Here is a 22,328-nt window from a genome sequence, read left to right on the forward strand (position 1 = left end):
CACATTGCAAGCATCAAAATACACCAGATAGTAGAAACAATATAACTTTGGTGTTTGCCGGTTTTAGTCAAGAAATATAAACATATAAAATGATACAATTGGCTGTACATGTACTAGATCCTTATAGAGCGTAGTTCAGAGAAACAGCAATGAGTTTTGGAGATATAGCAGCTACTAGAGAGAAATGTAATGCAAGCTCGAGAAAAAGCAGCGTAGCAAACAAAATGCTCCATTGGGTTGAAGAAGGAGAATAGTGTAGGAAGCATGGGGAGCGGAACTGCTAGTAGTGTTGAAAGAGAAATGGCACTGTGCAGTTATAATGCATACGTATACAATGATGGACCAACCACCACCTATGTAAAGACTATGGGGGGAATTTATCATTGGTTTTACACTGTTTTAGATTTTTTTGGTGGCAAAATGTCACAATTTTTCCAATGGGTAAAAAAAAAAAAAAAGCAAGATTTTTGCGTTAGACTCATTCAAAAAAAACTCCTAGAATGTATCGTGGCATGGTTAGCTTTTAGAAGTGGTAGAGCAGTTTATCAACTGCGACTATTTAAAAATTGCTGCAGGTTTTTGCGCAAAAAACGTTTTTGCATTGCATTAAATGTTATTTAACAAATAAAGCAGATTTGCAACATTTTTCTACCCTTTGGTTTCTTTAGCGTGTGTGAATGTAAACTACTTGGCAAGCTGCTTGATGTTCGCACAGTCCAAACGTGGAACAATTGACCCAAAATAAGGCAATCTCAGTCCACGTTTTATTTTGGCTATGATGTTTCTAAATGGTGTTGTTTTCTAAGAGCAACTGTTCGTTTTGACTGTAATAGTAGCCAATTGCCATTCCTCTATTATGGTATAACTGCAGAGTGCCACCACAAGTATGTGGGATGTCTATTGCTCAGTGCACCTCTGAATTCCATTCTCCCCAAAGAACATCACTCTCCCTCCTCTTGTAGATTATCATAATATTAACCATATCCCATGCAGTGTCTCCTCCTCTATTGGGTCACAGACTGTCACATACCTCCCCTACTTGCCCTGTGCTCTCGCTCAGTCTCTTCTTTTCTTTGCTCCTCTGTTGTCCAAGGGATTGAGGAGGGGTTATGGAAAACATGCTTTTCTCAGCCTCTGGCAAACTATCACCTAAAGAATAGGTTTGCCACGTTTCACTGGGGGTAAAAGATTCTATGTCTATCCTGGAAGGTTGATCATTTTGCTCCACCACTGTCTCCAGTATATTCTGAATGTCTTGATCTCCAGGGTCTGACTGTCTATGTTCTACCTCCTCTGGGAAATAATTTTGTTGTGTGGGTGTCATGTTATGGGGTTTAATTTCTGTTATACTATGAGAAGATGATGACATTTCTATACATTTTTCAGTTCTAACATGTTGAGTTTCTTGTGATACAGATCCCTCATGAGTTTCTTGTGATACAGGTCTCTCATGAGTTTCTAGTGATACAGGTCCCTCATGAGTTTCTTGTGATACATGTCTCTCATGAGTTTCTTGTGATACAGGTCCCTCATGAGTTTCTAGTGATACAGATCCCTGATGAGTTTCTTGTGATACAGGTCCCTCATGAGTTTCTATTGATACAGATCCCTCATGGGTTTCTTGTGATACAGGTCCCTCATGAGTTTCTATTGATACAGATCCCTCATGGGTTTCTTGTGATACAGGTTCCTCATGAGTTTCTTGTGATAAAGCCCCCTCATGAGTTTCTTGTGATACAGGTCTTTCATGAGTTTCATGTGATACAGGTCCCTCATGAGTTTCTTGTGATACAGGTCTTTCATGAGTTTCGTGTGATACAGGTCCCTCATGAGTTTCGTGTGATACAGGTCCCTCATGAGTTTCTTGTGATACAGGTCCCTCATGAGTTTCTTGTGATACAGGTCCCTCATGAGTTTCGTGTGATACAGATCCCTCATGAGTTTCTTGTGATACAGGTCCCTCATGAGTTTCTTGTGATACAGATCCCTCATGAGTTTCTTGTGATACAGGTCCCTCATGAGTTTCTTGTGATAAAGCCCCCTCATGAGATTCTTGTGATACAGATCCCTCATGGGTTTCTTGTGATACAGATCCCTCATGAGTTTCTTGTGATACAGGTCCCTCAGGAGTTTCTTGTGATACAGGTCCCTCAGGAGTTTCTAGTGATACAGGTCCCTCATTAGTTTCTTGTGATACAGGTCCCTCATGAGTTTCTTGTGATACAGGTCCCTCATGAGTTTCTTGTGATACAGGTCCCTCATGGGTTTCTTGTGATACAGATCCCTCATGAGTTTCTTGTGATACAGATCCCTCATGGGTTTCTTGTGATACAGATCCCTCATGGGTTTCTTGTGATACAGGTCCCTCATGAGTTTCTTGTGATACAGGTCCCTCATGAGTTTCTTGTGATACAGGTCCCTCATGAGTTTCTTGTGATACAGATCCCTCATGAGTTTCTTGTGATACAGATCCCTCATGAGTTTCTTGTGATACAGATCCCTCATGAGTTTCTTGTGATACAGGTCCCTCATGAGTTTCTTGTGATACAGATCCCTCATGGGTTTCTTGTGATACAGATTCCTCATGAGTTTCTTGTGATTCAGATCCCTCATGAGTTTCTTGTGATACAGCTTCTGTAAAAGTCCATCCTTCTGACATGGCTGTATTGTCTTCTAAATTTTCTTTTTTCTTGTACTCCGTAATATCGGGATTTAGTTTTCCTAATCTAGGTGTAGAAGTTTCTTTATCGTCCTGATGACTTATATTTTCCACAGGTGTTTGACTTTTGGCTTTGGTTATTTCCTGTCCTTTGTTTTGTATTACAATTGAAGTTGATTGAGAAATTGTGTCCTGAGAAGACCTTCTTTCTACTCCAGATTCTGCCTCTAGTCCTATTCTTTCTTCCTTGATACCTAAAGACACTTCAGTTGTCTCTATTATGTTCTCATTGGTCTTTGCTGCCTCTTGCACATTTACTTTCTCTTCTTTTTCTGATTCTTTAGAAGGTGGGTCCTGTATAGAGGATATGACTTCTTCTACTGTCTTTGTCTTATTTATCCTGATTTTAGTCATGAGATTTGCATCTTCCAGTTGTGTCTGCTGCTCTTTTCTATTCTCTGCATCTCTTTTGGCTTGTTCTACTAAAGATACACCGTCCTCTGTCCTACCTTTTACCTCAACATTTGCCTCTTTACTTTCCTGCTGCTCATGCTTCTCTAAACCTTTGTTTTTATCACTTACGCTGTCTTTTCCCCCAGTTAAGCTTAAAGTTTTATAGAGAGTATCTTTTCCAGGCAAATATTCTTCAGGTTCTATTTCTGTTACACAGTTTTCATCCATTGCCATTTCACTACTAGGTGTCTCACTAGGGAACTCACTTGCCCAGAACCATGTCTCTTCTTCAAGGTGTTGGTTCTCTGGATTTTCAGTGCTCACTGGTTCTATAATTATGCTTCTGCCTTCGAAAATACACTTTTTTATATATTCTTGATCAACTACCTCTTTCTCTTCCAACCTCTCCTCTGTTTGGATACCAGTTTTATGAACCTCATATTTTTGATCCTTAGGCTCTTCGTTTGTTGCTGCTATATTGGTGAGGCTAACGTTTGTCCAAAGGAGTGAATCTTCCTCCTTCTCTTGATTTACTTGCTCAGCTATGTCTGTAGTCTCAGTCTTGGTGGCCCCGATGTACACCTCTTCCATATTTAGGCTAGAGTCTATCAAAAGGCAAGGACTGAAATTACCTTTATCAACAACATCTTTTGATCTATCTGCTTCATTTTCTAATCTCTCTATTGTCCAGAGACCAGTATTATGAACTTCATCTTTGTGATCCATAGGCTTCTCATTTGTTACTTCTACATCCAAACTCCTAATAGTCCAATCTGTCACATCTTCTTTTTTGAATACATGCTTATTTAAGTCTAAGTTCTCAATCATGGATGTTCCAAGGTACACCTCTTCCATATTAAGACTCCCATCTACCAAAAGGCAAGTAGTAATCTCTTCTTTATTAAGCAACTCTTTTGATTTATCCTCTTCTTCATCTAATCTCTCTATTGTCCAGATACCTGTATTATGAAACTCATCATTTTGATCCTTGATCTCCTCATTTGTTGCTTCTCCCAAATCCAGCCTATTCTTTGTCCAAAGATAGGAATCTTGCTCCCTCTCTTGATCTAATACCTGCTCAGATAGGCTTTCTTGTTCAGTCTTGGTTGTCTCAAGGTATACTTCTTCTATATTTAGATTTCCATCTATCAAAATACAAGTTAAACCTTCTTGATAAGATATGTCTTTTGACTTGTCTTCTTCTTCTATCTTCTCTATTGTCCGAAAACTTGTATTATGACCATCATCTTTTTGATCCATTGTCTCTTGTGTTGTTGCTTCTTTCTCCTTTTCTTGATCTAACACTATGTCTTCTTGGTCAATCTCAGTTCTCCCAAGGTACACCTCTTTCACATTTAGACTCCCATCTATCAAAAGGTAAGTATTTAAATCTTCGCAATCAGAGACATCTTTTGATCCATATGCTTCCTCTTCTAACCCCTCTAGTGTCCAGATATCAGTGCTACCAGCCTCACCTTTTTGTTTTATGGGCTCCTCATTTGTTACTATGTCTTTATCCAGCCTATTAATGGTCCAAGGTAATAAAAAATCTTTCTTCTCTTGATCCAAAACATCCTCCACTGTATCTGTCATCTCAGTCTTTGCAGTTCCGAGGCATTCTTCTTCTGTGTTTTCTGTTTTATCAATCCTGTCTCCATCTGCGGGTGCTTCATTGTTTGTTAAAAGACATTTTTCCAGTAAACTATCTTGTTTCCATGTCTCTTTACTGTCTACTTCTCCAGGAAGATGAATTGTTTTTTCTTCAATACTATCTTCTTTGTTTGTTGAGTTCCTGGCTGTTGCTTCTTCCTTCTCTGTCCATCCAGATGACTGAAGATATAACTCTTTCGTGCTGATCAGATTAACTACTTCTTCAGATCTACTGATGTTCTCAAGTAGTTTATTCTCTGTTTCTACTCCAATTGTTTCCTTTTCACATCTCTCCAAAGTTAACGTATGAGTTTCGATAAACCTATTGGGATCTGTTGGGTCTTTAGCAGGTCCTAATTCTAGTGTATCATCTGGCCACTGATATTTACCTTCCAGTGGATCATGACCTTGTTCACATCTATCCCCATCAAAATACTTATCTTGAGATACTTCTGTTGTGCTATCGTTATTTTCCTCAGAAATACATTTTTCTTTACTACCTAGTTTCTCTTCTTCTATTGCCTTTGTTTTGGTTGTCGTATCATGCTCAAATACTATAACATGCTGTGTTTTTTTGCTAAAATCTTTTTCCTTAAATGTCTCTTGTATGTCTCTTTCAACCCCACCTATAGTGGACCTTTCCTCAGTATCTTCCTTATCCTGATTGTCCCAACTTATTCCTTTTTGTGTACACTGTATTAAGCAATGTGTAATATAAAGGTCTGTCTCGTTCCCCCGGTCACCTCTAGCCCCCGTCATGTCCTGCAGATCGTTATCTGTCATTTGGCCTAACCCCTCATCTACCTGAGTTGTACTTTCCTCTATCTTTTCAGGTTCACTCACTCTATTTTCCCTTCTGTCTGAAGGCTCTTTGATCCTTGTGTCCTTTTCAGTGTCCACGGTAGTCCCATCTTGGTTTTTCTCCTTACTTTCTTGGACTTCATGCACTGGCACGTCTTGCATTGTATTTTTTGCTATAGTTTCTGGTTGCTGCACGCATAGTTCATCAGCTAAAGTATCTTGTGTGTACTTGGTCTCAGAGACTCTCTTTAGTGAAGTGACTTTTATCTGAAACTCAGTTTTATGTATGCTGTCCTGAATGTTTATATCTTTTTGTATCTTTTCTGTAGTATCACTATCGGTTTGTTCCTCTGTGTCATGTACTCTTGTGTCTTGGAATCTTGCATCTAGTGTATGCGATGTATCTTCTGGTGGTTTATTTTTAATACTTACTGAATCTTGTGGTATATCACCTACCATCAGTATGTTTTCTGTTACTCTATCAGGCGCACTATCTATAACTTTAATTTCTTTCACAATTTCATGTAGAGTCTCTTCGTTTCTACTTGTAGTTTCTTGCCCTCTTTGGACCATTGTCTCTTGTGAATCACTAGTCTTGCTTTTACCCTCTGATGTCTCGACCACAGACTTTTCTGCCACACTGACTATTTGTTTTATCCCCTCTACCTCTTGGATATTGTCTGAAATCTCCTCGATACACAATCTTTGTTCTTTGTTTGGCTCTTGCAGATAGTCAGCGATATCCTGAACTTTGTCTTTTACATTCTGTGACATATGACTTATATTATTATCTGTTCTTAGCAAATTCTCATCTTGAGCCCTTGCTGGTTCTAATAGTTCAGCTAGGTCTGCTACTCTGTCTTTTGTTCTAAGGTTTTCTTCATAAACGTTTTGTGCATCCACTAAATTGTTTGTCTTATTTTGCGTGTCACCTATTACTGTCATGCTGTTGGATGACTGGCTTGTTGATTCTTGTGTATTTGTTTTATCTACATCTATGTGTTTTATTTCCTCCACCGCCTGGATATTTGCTGAAATCTCCTCTATACCATCTCTATCAAACAATCTTTGTTCTATGTTTGGCTCTTGCAGGTGATCAGTGACATCGTGGACTTTGTTATAGGTCTCTTCTCTTACATTCTGAGACATTTGACTTATATCTGTTCTTAGTAAATTCTCATCTCCAGCGATTGCTGGTTCTGTTGGTTCAGCTAGGTCTGCTACTCTGTCTTTTACTACAGGGTTTTCTCCATAAACATTTTGTGCCTCCACTAAATTGTTTGCCTTAGAAGTATTTTGTGTGTCACCTATTGCTGTCATGCTGTCAGCTGACTGGCTTGTTGGTTCTTGTGCATTTGTCATTTCTATAACTATTTCTGCTGACCTGACTGTTATCTCAGGCATTTCAGATATGTCATCTGGGCTCTTCTCTGCAAGAAGTGATTTCTCTGTGCTAAAAGATGTTCTTTGCGGAATCCCTGTTTCTGGCAAATCACACAATATAGTTTCTTTATCTAAAAACTGAACAAGTTCAGGGGCCATCTCTACTGGTTTCTTTGTAGCTTCTCTTTCTGCCATATGGCTTGCTTTTGCCCGCTTTGGTATAGTTGGTATTTGAGGTATCTTGACCTCCGTTTCATCTCCTGTCACTATTACTGTGTGAACTTGTTTCTTTATTGCTGCATCCTCAGGAAGGAGTGAAGGCTCTGACACCATCTCTTCTAGATATGCCACCTGGTGAAAACTCTCCCTAGTCTCCCTATACCCATCCCTAGGGGCTGGCTCTGGCTGTTCCATGGCTGTGTCACTGAGGAGTTGCTTTTTGTCAGGGGCGGCTTCTCTGATCTTCCATACCTCATTAGGCCTAAGGAAAAAGACATAAAATGTGAGCACTAAAGTGTTTAAAACATAGTGAAATATCTGTATTTTAATAGAAAACATATTTATTATATATGTAAGGTGACACTAAAATATAGATAAGATGAGATTAGATCATTCTTAAAGGGGTACTCCGGCCCTAAGACATCTTATCCCCTATTCAAAGGTTAGGGGATAAGATGTCATGCAGCATCCACCTGTGTGAGCTGCACGCCAGCGCTGGAGGCTCCAAGTCTGAAGCCTCACGACTATGGGGCTGGAGTATCGTGACATCACAACTCCGCCTCTGTGTGACATCACGGCCCGCCCCCTCAATGCAAGTTTATGGAAGGGGGCATTACTGCCGTGACTGCCTCCAGCGCTGGCATGCAGCTCACACAGGTGGGTGCTGCATGAGAGATCACAGGGGTCCCAGCGGCGGGACCCCCGCAATCAGACATCTTATCCCCTATCCTTTGGATAGGGGATAAGATGTCTTAGGGCCAGAGTACCCCTTTAATAGGTGATGGTCACAGCTGCCCTCCTCTCCCTTCCTGCACAGTAACTTCTGTAGAGGTCACAGAGCATGCCTAGAAAACTCTCTCGTAGAAGTCAATGAGTCCCCTCTAGTCTGTGGTCCCTTAAGTCCATGTAGCTTCTGGAAAGCTTCAAAATGATAACAGAGTATAACAGAAGCTGTGTATGGCTGTCCCTATAACAAATGTTTGTTACCATAATAATGTATGAAAAATAAAACGATAAAAAAATATGAGAAAATAGAAACAGATAATAAAATATATGCCATCTGGCTCTCAACTAATGGCTATAACAAATTGGTAACACTTGCTCTTTAAACAAGGACAGTATAATATAGGGACAGACACATTGTGGACGTGATGTATTGTAAAAAAAAAAATTATAGAGCATGTGAGGTAGCAGTCGTACCAGGGTCCTGGTGCCTCAGGGGGCCCCAAGGCACCTCTACCCCAGTATTATCATTAGTACATGTTAGCCCTGTTAAAACATGGGGCACTGTTAAATTTTGCATTGGGGTCAAGAAGCTACATGTTATGCCTCTGGTCTAGAATACTTCCTACTTTTTTTTCAAGATTTTATCTTTTTTTCCACCCCCCTCCCCTCCCCTCCCCTTTCTCCCCCATGACATATCTCCCCTTACCCCGGGAGGCAGAGGGACAACACCTTCCCATTCTATTACTATTTCCATTATACTATATCAATTCATATTTTTAGTCTCATTATTTATACAACCTCTAAGTTACACAGTAAATGGCGGGATGCAGCCCCCAAAGTGAATGTTGCAGAGGGGGCCAGAAGCAAGTCAAATTTGGAATGGATTGCGTCTGGTAATTCAACCCTTTTATTAGATTCGAAGGACACTTATTTTATTTATGAATTTTCACAAACCCATGTGCTATTGGAAGTATCAGAAGAATTGATATAATGTATTGATCACAATGTTTTTCTGCATTGTGTCCATTTATATAAGCCATAGATTGACACTTATATATAAAGATATAGATTGTCCTATATAAGATAAAGATTGACCTTTATTAGATAAAGATTGACCTTTATTTGACATAAATTGCCCTATATAAGATATAGATTGACCTTTATTAGATATAGATTGCCCTATATAAGATATAGATCGACCTTTATTAGATATAGATTGCATTATATAAGATATAGATCGTGGATAAAAGAAGAGGAATAAATGGGAGCAACTCACCCAAGACCCAAGAGGAGGTGGCAAAGTCTTTACTTTATTGCATATCGTGCAGACATAGGTGAAAACCACGGGGGGGGGGGGGGGGCAGATGTCACGGTGGGGGAGTAGCAGACAACGGCGGGCCACGGTCCGTATCGTGCTTTCAAAGCACTTCGTCAGGCCCCTGCCGCGTCAGACGCGGCAGGGGCCTGACGAAGTGCTTTGAAAGCACGATACGTGACATCTGCCCCCCCGTGGTTTGCACCTATGTCTGCGCAATATGCAATAAAGTAAAGACTTTGCCACCTCCTCTTGGGTCTTGGGTGAGTTGCTCCCATTTATTCCTCTTCTTTTATCCACATTATATGGACTATACCGCATTGTGTGAGCACCACCCTTAGCAGGCGTATTACTTCCTATGCTGATCCTACACATATAAGGAATATATACATACCCATTGAGCCCTATACTACTGGTGCCAGGCTTTCTGCTTTTTCTATATTGACTTTTAAGATATAGATCGACCTTTATTAGATATAGATTGATCTATTCTATTGCATCTGATTTACAGTAACTTTTTTCTACTGACCTCTGGTCTTGGCTGGTTGCAGGCATTCTTGCAGCTGACTCCATAGATCTTCTAGACAACTGCTTCTCATGCTCATTGTTACTGTGGCTATGTTTGCCATCGGTTTGAGGTTTAATGCTTTCTTTTTTCGCTGTAGGGAGAGAAGTCTTGTCAGATTTAACTTTCTTATTTATTCTCGGAAAGAATGGAGGCACAGGAGGAGGACTAGTAAGAGAAGGCTTTGAGGTGCCACGGAGAGATGGAGTATTCTCTAAAAGAGGGAAAGACAGAAGTAGAAAGTGATGGAGAAATTTAGAATGTCTGGCTTAAGAAATTAAGATGTAAAGTTATGGCTCTGTTCACATCTAATTATTTAGACAAGTCAAAGGTGTCAATCTGTATGTCCAGCATATACCAAAAGTGTACACAGTGCTGGTATATGTCAGCATACCTTTTTTCACTGCACAGAGCAGCATGCTCTACTACACTTTCCTATGGAGCGAGACACAGTAAAAGCAAATGAATTGTGTTGTATACATTGGTTTTACAATGGGAGTCAATGGATGATGAATGTCACTATATGCCTATGCAGAGGAGATCTTGACTTTTACCTCAGAGGAAGGCTCTGCGTAGTTGGAGGTACCAATGACCAATGAGTACAGAGACAAGCAGCAGAACAAGGACAAGCATGTGGAAAGCAGGGTCACAGGCAATAATGAGCGCTAAAGTGTATAGAGCCAATATCTGAAAACCTCCAATCTTGAAGACTGTGTAATGAAGAGAACTGTGTCACTGTAGCCAAATGTGTAGCTGAATGTGACTCGTGCACTGATTGGCTGAAGTGCACACACCCTCCACACACCCTTAGCTACAGGGGATATAGATTCCTTCTTTACAGTGGGACATAGTTTTCACCATCTCTGTGCCCTCTCCCTCCATCCTCGCTACCCACTCACTTTCTCACATGGATGGGGACACAAATTTTTAGCACATCTCCCTGCTGCTTAGACAGACTGTGGATCGCAGCCAGAATAGCGCTCCACAGCCTTTCTCCTACCCACCCGTACATCTACCACCCCCCACTTCGCACATCTAACACACGCCTGCACCGCACATCTACCAACCACCTGCTATCTGTTGTAAGACAACAGCTCCCAGCATTCCCTTACAGTGAGGGCACCCTGGGGGTTGTAGTCTTGCAACAGTTGTGGTCCGATCATAGATGTGCTGCACGGGTGGGTGGTAGATGTGCAGGCGGGTGGGAGAAAGGATTTGGAGCGCTGTTCTGGCTGCGCTAGGGACATGTGCAGAGAAACTGGGTCCTCGTCCTCGTCCCATGGTGAGAGAGAGAGGGGGTAGCGGGGATGGAGAAAACTGTGCCCCGCTGTTAAGAATAAATCTGTGTCCCCGTAGTCGAGGGTGTGCGGAGGGTGTGCGTGCCTCAGCCAATCAGTGCATGAGTCAAATTCAGCTATACATTTGGCTACAAGGACACAGTTTTCTTCAGTACACCAGCATCTGATAATAACCCTTTTCCCAAGAGGAAGTTGAGTACAAAGCCAACAAATGAACCCCCCCCACCCCCTTCCCTGAAAAAATAAGAACAGAGAAGGCATCTCACAACCCACCCCGGAGGCAGCTAGTAAATCGCTGGGATTGATGAGCCTCATTGCTGAGATGGAAGAATCCCTAGAGATGAAGCAGCTACTAGGAACAATTATGACAGAATTATACCTCTGATGTGTCTGAAAAATGAAATGTGTACAGAGCCAGAATTATATTCAGAGGCCTACTTGTAGAAAGAGAGGCTTCATCTTCTTCAGCAAGAGTACTCAGCTCCCGCATGGGCTCTAAACAGGAGAGAAATAGTTGACCAGATATTAAATGTGAAAAACACTACATTAAAAGGCACAGGTAATATAGAGGAAACCATTGTAGGACAAAGGCCAACAAGGACAGGTATTTACCTGGAAAGTAGTCAGAGAATACGTTTTTAAGATATCCTGAAGAAGAAAGTAAGTAGAGAAAGTATATAACAAAGAGTGGAGAGATAGAAAGGAACAGGATGGATCATTTGGGAACTATTCACATTATATTAGGCATGCCAGAAAGAGCTCCCACCATACACACTGGGGGAGAGTTATCAAAACCTGTCCAGAGTTGCTGAGTTGCCCATAGCAACCAATCAGATCGCTTCTTTCATTTTTGAAAAGGCCTCTGAAAAATTAAAGAAGCAATCTGATTGGTTGCTATGGGCAACTGGTCAGGTTTTGATAAATCTCCCCCACTAAGAGTATCCACAGTGCCCTGCTCACCCAATGCTGGCCAAAAGAGCCAGCATTTTTTTTTTACAATGGTTACCTACTGGCTACAAATACCATGGTGTGCCAATAGAATCAGAAATATATGTTGGGAACTTTTTTTCTGTCAAAAATGAGGCTAAAATCATGATGTTAACAGCTCCTCACAAGTTTTTTTTTTTTTTTTTTTGTAGCAATGTAGGAGTACTCCGCCATAGACATCTTATCCCCTTTCCAAAGAATAGGGGATAATATGTCCGATCGCGGGTGGTCTGGGCCGGCACCCCAGCATTCTGAACATTTATGGGATAAGATGTCTAAGGGCGGAATACACCTTTTAAAGGGTTTGTCCAGGATTGGAAAAATAAAGTAATGCTTTTTTTTGCAAAAACAGTGGCACGTGTTATACAGTATCAGCCACTTACTGTATTGGCGGTGTGCTACGCTGTTTCCATGGCACTCTAAATGATTGACATCACATGCCATAAAATGCACCTTGGGAGGCTCTCTTTCATTTACGGGAGCTTCCTAAGGTACAATGTATTAGGTAATGTATGAAGCTATGATGGTTTCATGCAGGGCAATATACCAAATAGTGCAATAGTCCCCTTTGGCCACGAAAGAGGCTGCACTTTTTTGGGTGGTTAGGATATATTAGTGTCAAGGAGGTGGAGCTGAGCTGCTCAAGTGCCACAGCCTGGCACGCCTCCTTGCTCTCCATCTTCCAGCCCTTCCTTGACTGATGTAGCTGGTTCTGTATGTCAGACATGGAGAGACTGGGAGGTGAGGAGGCATGTCAGGCTGTGGCACTTGAGCAGCTCGGACCCCCCTTCTTGACACATAACTGAGGAATACAAAATCAATCAGCTCCAGAAAAAGGTATAGTTTGTTTTTATACCCTAACAGTATGAAATAGAACTGACAGAGTCCCTTTAAATCCACATAGCAGGCCAACATCTGTGATTTTCTTTTACCACACCATGTGGATGACGTTTGTTAAAATTATATACACTTTGCCGCTACTGTAATTTGCAGTGGATTTTTTCAGCCTGTAAATTAAGATGAATAATCTGCTCACTATTCACTATGTGTGAACGTACCCTAAGAGTGCACATAAAGCGGAAGAAGAAACAACACAGGAAGGAAATCTGCCATGGTGGCAATGTACAGAGTATGGCCTCTAAATCTGGTCATACATATGGTGATATTTAGACTAACAAGGGGCATAGCTAATGGGGGTCTCCTCTGGGCTCAAAGTCCACTTTGCCATGTAAGAAGACATCTGTATTATACATGGTAATTCCCATCATGATTATGTAATACGGCTGCTACATTTGGCAGGAAAATGTAAAAACTGTCCGCTGCCATATCCCTGCTGGATCCGCACTGCATCCCATTCATTTAAATGAGCCAAACACTGTCAGATACTGACTCCGGTCAGCTCATTTTTAAACCGTATCAGTTTTATTGCCAGACCAAAAACCGTGGAAGTCTGCGGATTTCAGTCCGGCAACAAAACCAGAAATGATAAAAACCGTCAAAGGACACTAACATCCAAAAGTGTTCAGCAAATAGAGACTACCGTAGTATATTTAGAAAGGAGAGTAACAGTCCTATAAAGGTCCAAATGGAGCCTTTACCACAATGTGTTGTGTATAGTTGGGTTGGTTGCCACTATATATTGTATATATAGAAAATATAGAGATAAACCATAACCTAACCATATACAACATATTGTGGCAACCTAACTATACACAACACATTGTGGTAAAGCATTAATCTGGACCTTTATAGCCTTTGTTACCCTTTTTTTCTACAAAAAACGGATATGGTCCAAAAATGAGCCGACTGGGGTCACTATCTCACTCTGTTCGGCTCATTTAAATGAATGTGATGCAGCGAGGGTCCAACGGGGATACGGCAGCGGATGTTTTTTTACATTTCCCAGCCGTATCACACAATCATGATGTGAATGTAGCCTTACGCCTGCAGACTGAGACTGAAGCATCACAGAAGATATTGAGAAAAAGAAGTACTAGGCATTTTGATTATGTCATCACCTTATTTCCTCTGGCTATAGAAATAAACATGGACTATTTTTTAAGGTTGGGGTATGTGTCTGTTGTTAAAAACAAGAAGGAATGCCACCAAAAAAAAAGATTAAATCATCTGAATCCAAATGTCACCTCGGGGGGCTCCACCCAGAGAATTGCGATTGTGTCTTTGGAATTTGTCCTCCTCTTCCTCTTCATTGAAGTCATCAAGGTCTGCAATGTCGGATGGTTTCAGACTCAGGAGACTGGCAATGCTCTGCATATCATCATCCCTGGTGTACAGCCAAAAAGACTATTATTCTACAGCAGAAAATAGAGAAACATAACTCTAAAATCACAGAAACATTTGTCTCTATCATATCTTACTGCAACCGGCATCTCAAGTTAAAGAGGTTTTTCGGGATCATTTATTGATGGTCTATTCTTAGGATATCAATAGCAAATAAATGGGGTCTGAAACCCGCCACCCCCACTGATCAGCTGAGCCACTACATCCACATATACAGTGGCTAGAGCTGGATGCAGACAGCTCCCCACATTGTGCAGTGGTTGTGCTGGGTTACTACAGCTCAGCTTGGACTAAAGTGCATAGGAGCTGTCCCTATGTTGCTCCCAGACCAACCAACGTACAGTAGTACACTGGACGTATTGCAGCTCAGTTTACATTTGCTTTGCCGAGCTAGGCGGCCCAACAGACGGCTAAGGGTGCTGTATTATTGCTTGGTACATGCAGATATATCAAAAGTTTAGAGCAGTTTCGGTCTCAATGCTAAGTCAGCTTCAGTCTCCAGATATAGCCGGGTGAAGCACGTAGCAGTGTGCTTTATTACTCAGCACTGCATTGCAGGAGTCAGGCTCCATAGACTATAACTGAGTGAGCATTGAGCCAGGGAGTGAAATGCCCTGCTACGCTCTTCATCTGGCTATATCTGGAAACCAGAGGGTGTCACAGCACTAAGACCCAGACCGGTCGAAATTTTTATGTTGGCATGACATCAAAGGTTTTTTTTTACAAATGAAAGAGATTTGATTGAAAAGAAAAAAGACCATTACTCACCTATTCCAGTGTTCCCGATGGTCTTTTTTTTCACTTTTCTGCATCAATGTCATCATGTACATCCAGGCGACCATTGTCAATCATTGGCCATAGCAGCCTTGTGCCCTATATAGCATCACAACTAAGGCGCGTAAACGGGATGTCATCGATGCAGCAAAGTAAACTAACACTGCTTAAGACTCTTCAGAGCTTTGGCGCTAGAGAAGTGCGGAATTTAGCAGATAAGTAAAGGTCATTTTTTGTCTTCTACCTTTCTTTTTGCTGTTGAGCTACTTTTATAAACCCATATAATGTATTATGGAGAAATCCCTATTGCGCTGTATCGTTTTATTGTATTATTTGAAGACAGTTTGCTTATTGTTTCTATATATAATATATACAGTATAATTCCACATATTAAAGTATCTCTAATAAATATGATGTACTGTGGACACTGCACTATGGGGCACATTAAAGTTCATGTTGGTAAAATAAAATAAATATAAGTTGAGCTTTAAGTCTTTTCTCCAGAGTAGAAATGAGAAAAATGGTAAGTAATAAATGTATCTCACATGCGCAAAATCTTTTACTGCAAATACATTTCCATACACTGTACAATGTCTCTTAGCTGAGGCTCTGTTCACATCATGTTCATAGAGGTATACTGCAGACACACTCTTTAACTGTACACAACCATATGCCTATACAGTGATCTATACTCACCATTGACTTCAACAGTCTGTGAGTTAAAGCATATTTGTTGTTTTAAATAACTTTTCAGGATTAGCTGTCACATGTGTTCATGAGGAGCAGAACTATTTCTGTCCCCTAAATAAGATTATAGCATTTTTTCACCAGTTTTCCCTTTCATTTGTAATTTTCAGTTGTCCCTGAGCTAATGGGTGCCCCCTACCATCCATAATGTCTCTCATACACTACACACACAGAAGAGAAGATCCTGCACTTCTGTATCTCTATAGTACACCCTTAGAAGCAGCAGCATGGATGACATTATACAGCAGTACTAAGCAGTTTAATCTGTACTCTACTCACTATAGCCTCCTGTAGTCTCTCTGCAGTCTTTCTGTCTGCTTATAGCTCTTCCCAGCAACTCTCTGTCCTTACCTTTCCTTCTCCATAGACATCTATAGGCAGCATGTAGCTCTTTTTAGGTGAATGATGAGTTAAGGGTAGGGGGGAGCACTTTATTCTACTTTCATTTAACACAAAACTTTGTCGAAATGGCACTGGAGGAGATTTATTGAAACCTGTGTAGAGGAAGAGTGATGCAGTTGCCCAGAAGCAACCTATCAGATCAGATGTATTCTCCTGGTAGATACAATATGAGGCTCTCGTAGTTTAAATCGTAGTTACTATATGAGGTAAAGCTACCACTTGTATAACACAGATCTTATAGTGATAGGGTTTCATGGTGTCATCCACAAGGTATGATCATAACATCACCCTGAGTCCAATGTTTCCCAAGTGGCAAGATTTTGCAACCATTAAACAATAAAGTAACGCCAGTGATTTTACACTGACTCATTGGGGGGCGCTGTGTTGCCCTAGAGCCCTAGTGTTAATGGTGCAGTCAATTAAAACAATTTCCTACATAGCTGAGGTCTGATTTTACAGTAGCCTGTATAGCACTTACGTAGCTTTGCCTTCTCGCAATAAAGTGCAGGTAATACTGACGGTGAGGGTTGCGGCCACAACCTTTACAGACCGCGGCGTAAGAGTTAGCCTCAGTTCTCGAGGAGCAGAATTAATGGCTGCAAATTTACGTAGGTCAATGGGAGCCACAGCCAGGAGCTTTTTATGGCCTCGGGATTCCTGAAAGGGAGAAAAAAAAGTATAAGTGATATAAATAGAATAAATGAAGTAATGAACAAAGAGGAGAACAAGAGAAAGAAAAAAGATGCAATAAAACATATAAATTACCTTAAATGTAGGAAATATGGCAAAAATGATGGAATATCAAAGGTAGGGGGAGTCAAATGGCTACAGAGATACATACATATAGGCAACATGGAGTTGCTATGCAGTGAAATTGTTTATTAAGACTCCTGTTTACACATGAGAAAGAAAGACTTTATCTGCTTATTATTGCTATGTATAAATGGGCCTTAAGGGGGATCTGGTCTTGTGGAAATAAAACTCATTTATTGTATTATTAGAAATAATCCAAATTTGAAAATATAAATTTCAGTTTAAAGGGGACCTGTCATCACTTTCATGCTGCCAAACCATGAGCCGTCAGGGTGGTCCCCGGTGGCTTATCCCCACCCGACCAGACTTGATTGATAGATCTCTCTTTGTTTGTCCATGGGGGCGATTTATCAACACCTGTGCAGAGGAAATGCTGCCCATAGTAACCAATCAGATTGCCTCTTTCATTTTCTTTCCATTGCAGAGGCCTTGTTAAAAATGAAAGAAGCGATCTGATTGGTTGCTATGGGCAATTGGTCAACGTTTCCTCTGCACAGGTTTTGATAAATTTCCCCCGTATAGGTAGATATCTATCAGCCAATGCTGGCAGGGGCCACTCTGTTTACTCAGGGTTCAGGCAGCAGGAAAGTGATGACAGGTTCCCTTTAAGAGGTCTCTGACATCAGGATTGTTTACCTTCTAAGGTAGAAAAACAAGTGGAGATACTTTGTAAGGTGGGGTAATCCTGGTTCCCCTACAGTATTTTGGTGTTGTTTCCTTTTCTATGTTCCATCCTATTCCACATCTATTGCCGCTCATGTTAATCATTGTTGGGCGAAATGTTAACTCAGTGCTGACATAGGACCAGTCTGTTTTGGTCTGAGTGTCCATAATCTTATAATAAAGCCTGTTTAGTGCACAAATGTTACTCAGTACCTAATCCTGACCATGTACATCTAATTTTTATGCCTCTATCACCTATATTTATTATAAAAAATACCTCTTTTCATTAGCTCACAGTGTTAGAAATCCTCTCAGGGGAAGGGGACATGTCCGACCCTTGTGGTGGTGTTAGGTGATTGGTGTGTCTGCTCATGCAGCATTGTCCATGCTGTTGCAGGACTGGTTAGTGTCCCAGTAGGTATGGAGACCCCTAGTGGTGGAATTTGCAGGAACCATTTTCTTTATTAAATATTCAATATTTTTTTTAAGCAACCATATTACGAAAGGTCTTTAATTTTCATCAGTAACACATATAAAAAGTTTTTAGTTCTGATAGTGCCCATTTAAAGACATGACACTCCACTAATATGGATTTGGTCCAGAACTATATTTACCACCCTTTGGCTTAGGGACTGTACTTTGTTGCAAAGGGTATAATGCAACATGCATGTTAAACAGGAATGGGTAGTCAGGATCCATAAAATGGTGTAGCTGCCCTGACGACCTATGGAGGTGCAGAGTGTAACATGGTAACATAGTTCATAGTGTCATGACCGGGGATGGACAGGGAGAGTGAGCCCTAAACTGTCCCTAGAAACACTCTCCCTACCTACTTGCCCATCCGCCCCAAACGGTGGACTGACAACTTGGAGCCGGTCCCTTCTTGCGCTAAAGTGCTATGGGCGTAAAGGTACACAAATATACAGTACATAGTCGGGGACAGGTCAGAAACGTAACGGGAATACAACCAAACAACCAGATAAACCAGGCAGGATATAAATATACAAACAGGGCAGGATATAGCGAACTAACATACATTTCAGAAACCGGAATCAAGAAAAATGGCAGATATAAAAAAATATGCAAGACTAGGTATGGAATAAGTATACAGCAAAAACCAGGAGATGCAGGGGATGAACAGATTAACTGAATGTCAAACTCTAAACAGGTCAGAAAACATAGAACACAGTTCACGCTGAATGCTGAACAAAGAACAAGCTAGACTCCCCACTCCAAATATGGAAGGACATCAATACCAAAGCCAAATAGACTCCAAGCCAGCGGGCACACTCCACCGTGTGATCAAGATACTGGCCTAGAAGGAAACAGAAATATAATACACGGAACACTAGACTGAGAACCGGATGAGTCTAAATAGACTCCTGAGAAAACTTTAAAAGCCAAACTCCAAAACATGGAGGAATACAGGTCTCTAGACTCTAAACAGGAATACTAAATACAGAGCACGGGTAAAAGCAAGACTCGTAGTGTGAACACAGACTAAGATAACAAGGTTGAAGCAGAACGGACATACATAATCTTAAAAACCGACAGATGTACTTAAAGCCAAGCATGCTAAAATCTATGTCAAACAGGCATCAAACCATGGTTAAAACACAGATATTAACAGACAGCCTAAAACAGCCAGAGTAATGCACTTATCACCAGCAGCCAGTAACACTTGAAGAGGCCTTTTACACCTCCCAGGGCTGGAGGGTTAGAATTAGCACAGAAACTGTTCATACATAAAAACAAAGTCTGAACAGGACCTAAAATGTAAAAATGTAAAAACACAAAAACGGACATTACACAGAGTAATTCAGTGACTGGTACAACGCTGTGAGAACCATCTTAGAAACCCAAAGAGGCATGGTGGAATAGGCTGTGAGCCACCAGTCACTTTGGCACAATAACTAGTCAGTAAAATCATAACTTAATATAGCCATAAATATGAACTCCAGAACTCCAGAATATAAACTCCAGAACTCCAGAATATAAAAATTTTGCCCATACTTCCGGCAGTAAAAAAAATAAGATGTACATACCTTCCTCCGCTCCCCCGGGGCCTCCGGTAACCGGCTCCTTTCTCCGCCGCGATCCACTTCCTGGTTGCCGGTGGTCGGAGAATCATACTGCGCTCAGCCAATCACCAGCCGCAGCGAAGTCCGACTCGGCCGGGGATAGGCTGAGCGGCAGTGTGAGAACGCTTCAGGACACAAAATTCTTCACTACACCGGCACCTGCTGCCGGGGCCAAAAACGTCACACTGCCGCTCAGCCTATCGCTGGCCGAGTCGGGACTTTGCTGTGGCCGGTGATTGGCTGAGTGCAGTATGACTCGCCGACCGCCGGCAACCAGGAAGAGGATCACGGCAGAGACCAGAGACAGTTACCGGAGGCCCCGGGGGAGCGGAGGAAGGTATGTACATCTTTATTTTTTTACTGCTGGCAGTATGGGGAACAATTTTTATATTCTGGAGTTCTCCTTTAATATAGTCATAAAGTTATCTATTTAATTACAATATGTGTGTCATTCTAGGCAGCTCCTCCTAAGGCCCCCATACACTTTTTTTTAATGTGTTGGTAGAAGCCCCCAATTTCAAGGGACTAGTCCAATGATATATATATAGGCTTCCTGACTTCCCCCATCCAGGGAGTGTGCGGAATTTTAACTGTCCGATCTCTTTGTTCTAGGAGAGATAAGTGGTCACTAGTGTTGAGCGGCATAGGCCATATTCGAATTCGCAACACTAGTGGTCACCAGACTAATCTGGCAGTGGCTTGCTCCTCCACCTACCATTCAGAACATGTGAGCACCAAACAAGCAGCCAGCTGTACAACTATCCTGAGAGATGGCTACAGATCTATCTGGTCTAGACAAGGAAGCAGTGTTTCCCAACCAGGGTTCTGTAGAACAACAAGAGTAGGGATTCACCAGCAAAACAAAAACTACCGGGAAAGACACTGATGTACAGATGCATAATGCTGATAATGATGTTTTTATCTCATGAAGGATTATTTTGACTGGAAACAACTGTAGTAAACTCTCAGCTGTGAGAACTAGGCTACATTTACATTTAAAAACTAGCCAACTTTTGGTGTACACAGGCGGAGTAGCATGCCAACACATACTGTGGCCTTCTCATGCCAAGTCCATTGTGTTCAGCAGTCTTCTAGAAGGAGATTTATCATTCTTTTCCAACGTTTGGCTTTTATATGACAATTTTTTTAACTTACTTTTGCTTACATGCGACTAATTTATCAAATAGTCGCAAGACCTTGATAAATAAATCGCACGTAAGCAAAACCCGGGAAACCCGCTTACAAAAGCATTTTTTAAAGCACAAAAGTTTTCCCTTATGTTAATAGCCGAAGTTATTTATCTACCCTTAATTACCAGTAGCGTTGCTAGAGAGTGACGGGGAGGGCGTGGGGGGGCGTACCGCATCGAGTGACACCCTGACTGGCCTACCTGGCACTAAATAGCCGCACTCCAACTATTAGGCAACAACTCATCCACCCTCTTCAGAAATTAAAAAAATATTAAAAACATACTATGCCGCACCATGAATATCCGTACTCTGGAGGCTTTTTTTGTTTAATTTTGAGCCCGCATTTTGTGACGTAGGTGGGCGGAGTCTTGCTTCGCTGCGCTGAGGACAGAGTTTTCGTCAGGAAGGAAGACATTGCAGCACTAACTGGCACATAAACAGTAGTGAAGCCACACAAAAAAAAAAAGTCTCAGTACGTTACCCACCCCAAAATGTGCATGAAGCTGTATCGCATTTGATAAATAAATGACCACTGCAAAGTAAAAAAAATAAAATAATAATAATACTACTTGAGCAGATTTCAGAAATGTGCTTTGGAATAAGCAAAAATCAAAAAGCCGCAGCATGTATAGAAAAGTCACACGTACGCAAAAAAAAAAATCTACTACGGAGCTTGATAAATCTCCTTCCCAGTGACTACCGCATTTTTCACCGTATAAGAGGCACTTTTTCTTCCCCAAAACTGGGGGGAAAAAGTTGGTGCGTCTTATACGGCGAATACACACCTATCGCGGCGGTCCCTGCGGCCATCAAAGGCTGGGACCCGTGGCTAATAGAGGACATTACCGATCGCGGTGATGCCCTGTATTAACCCTTCAGACGCGGCGATCAAAGCTGACCGCCGCGTCTTAAGCGAAAGTGACACTGACCCGGCTGCAGCAGGAGGGACCTTACCTGCCTCCTCGGTGTCTGCTCCGTGCCGGGATCCCCTGCATGGCCGGCGCTCTCCTTCGACGTCATCACGTCGTCGCGCACGCCGTCCTGTCATCCAATAGGAGCGGCGTGCGTAGCGACGTGATGATGGCGACGGAGAGCGTGGATCCCGGGGAAGAAGACGTCCGGAGCGTCGGGGACACCACGGGGACGCGGCGACAGCGATGGAGGGCGACATCCAGGGCAGCGGTGACGGGTCCGGAGCGGGGGGGACACGTGAGTATTACCTCCTATCCAGTGGTCTTCAACCTGCGGACCTCCAGATGTTGCAAAACTACAACTCCCAGCATGCCCGGACAGCCGTTGGC

General features: G+C 41.8%; 1 protein-coding gene across 2 annotated transcripts in view; it reads right to left on the reverse strand.

Moving 5' to 3' along the window:
- LOC130277117 (EH domain-binding protein 1-like) overlaps window positions 1–22,328 on the reverse strand; it is a 116,435-nt gene that overhangs the window by 23,893 nt on the left and 70,214 nt on the right. For both annotated transcript variants that reach the window (XM_056527467.1, XM_056527466.1), the window contains exons 5-10: window positions 16,759–16,937; window positions 14,201–14,340; window positions 11,682–11,717; window positions 11,508–11,564; window positions 9,736–9,985; window positions 5,606–7,427 (exon numbers count right to left, since the gene is read on the reverse strand). In XM_056527467.1, the coding sequence (XP_056383442.1) occupies window positions 5,606–7,427; window positions 9,736–9,985; window positions 11,508–11,564; window positions 11,682–11,717; window positions 14,201–14,340; window positions 16,759–16,937 (2,484 nt within the window). The remainder of the gene's footprint in view (window positions 1–5,605; window positions 7,428–9,735; window positions 9,986–11,507; window positions 11,565–11,681; window positions 11,718–14,200; window positions 14,341–16,758; window positions 16,938–22,328) is intronic.

The sequence above is a fragment of the Hyla sarda genome, chromosome 6 (genome assembly GCF_029499605.1).
Source record: "Hyla sarda isolate aHylSar1 chromosome 6, aHylSar1.hap1, whole genome shotgun sequence".
Taxonomy (NCBI): domain Eukaryota; kingdom Metazoa; phylum Chordata; class Amphibia; order Anura; family Hylidae; genus Hyla; species Hyla sarda.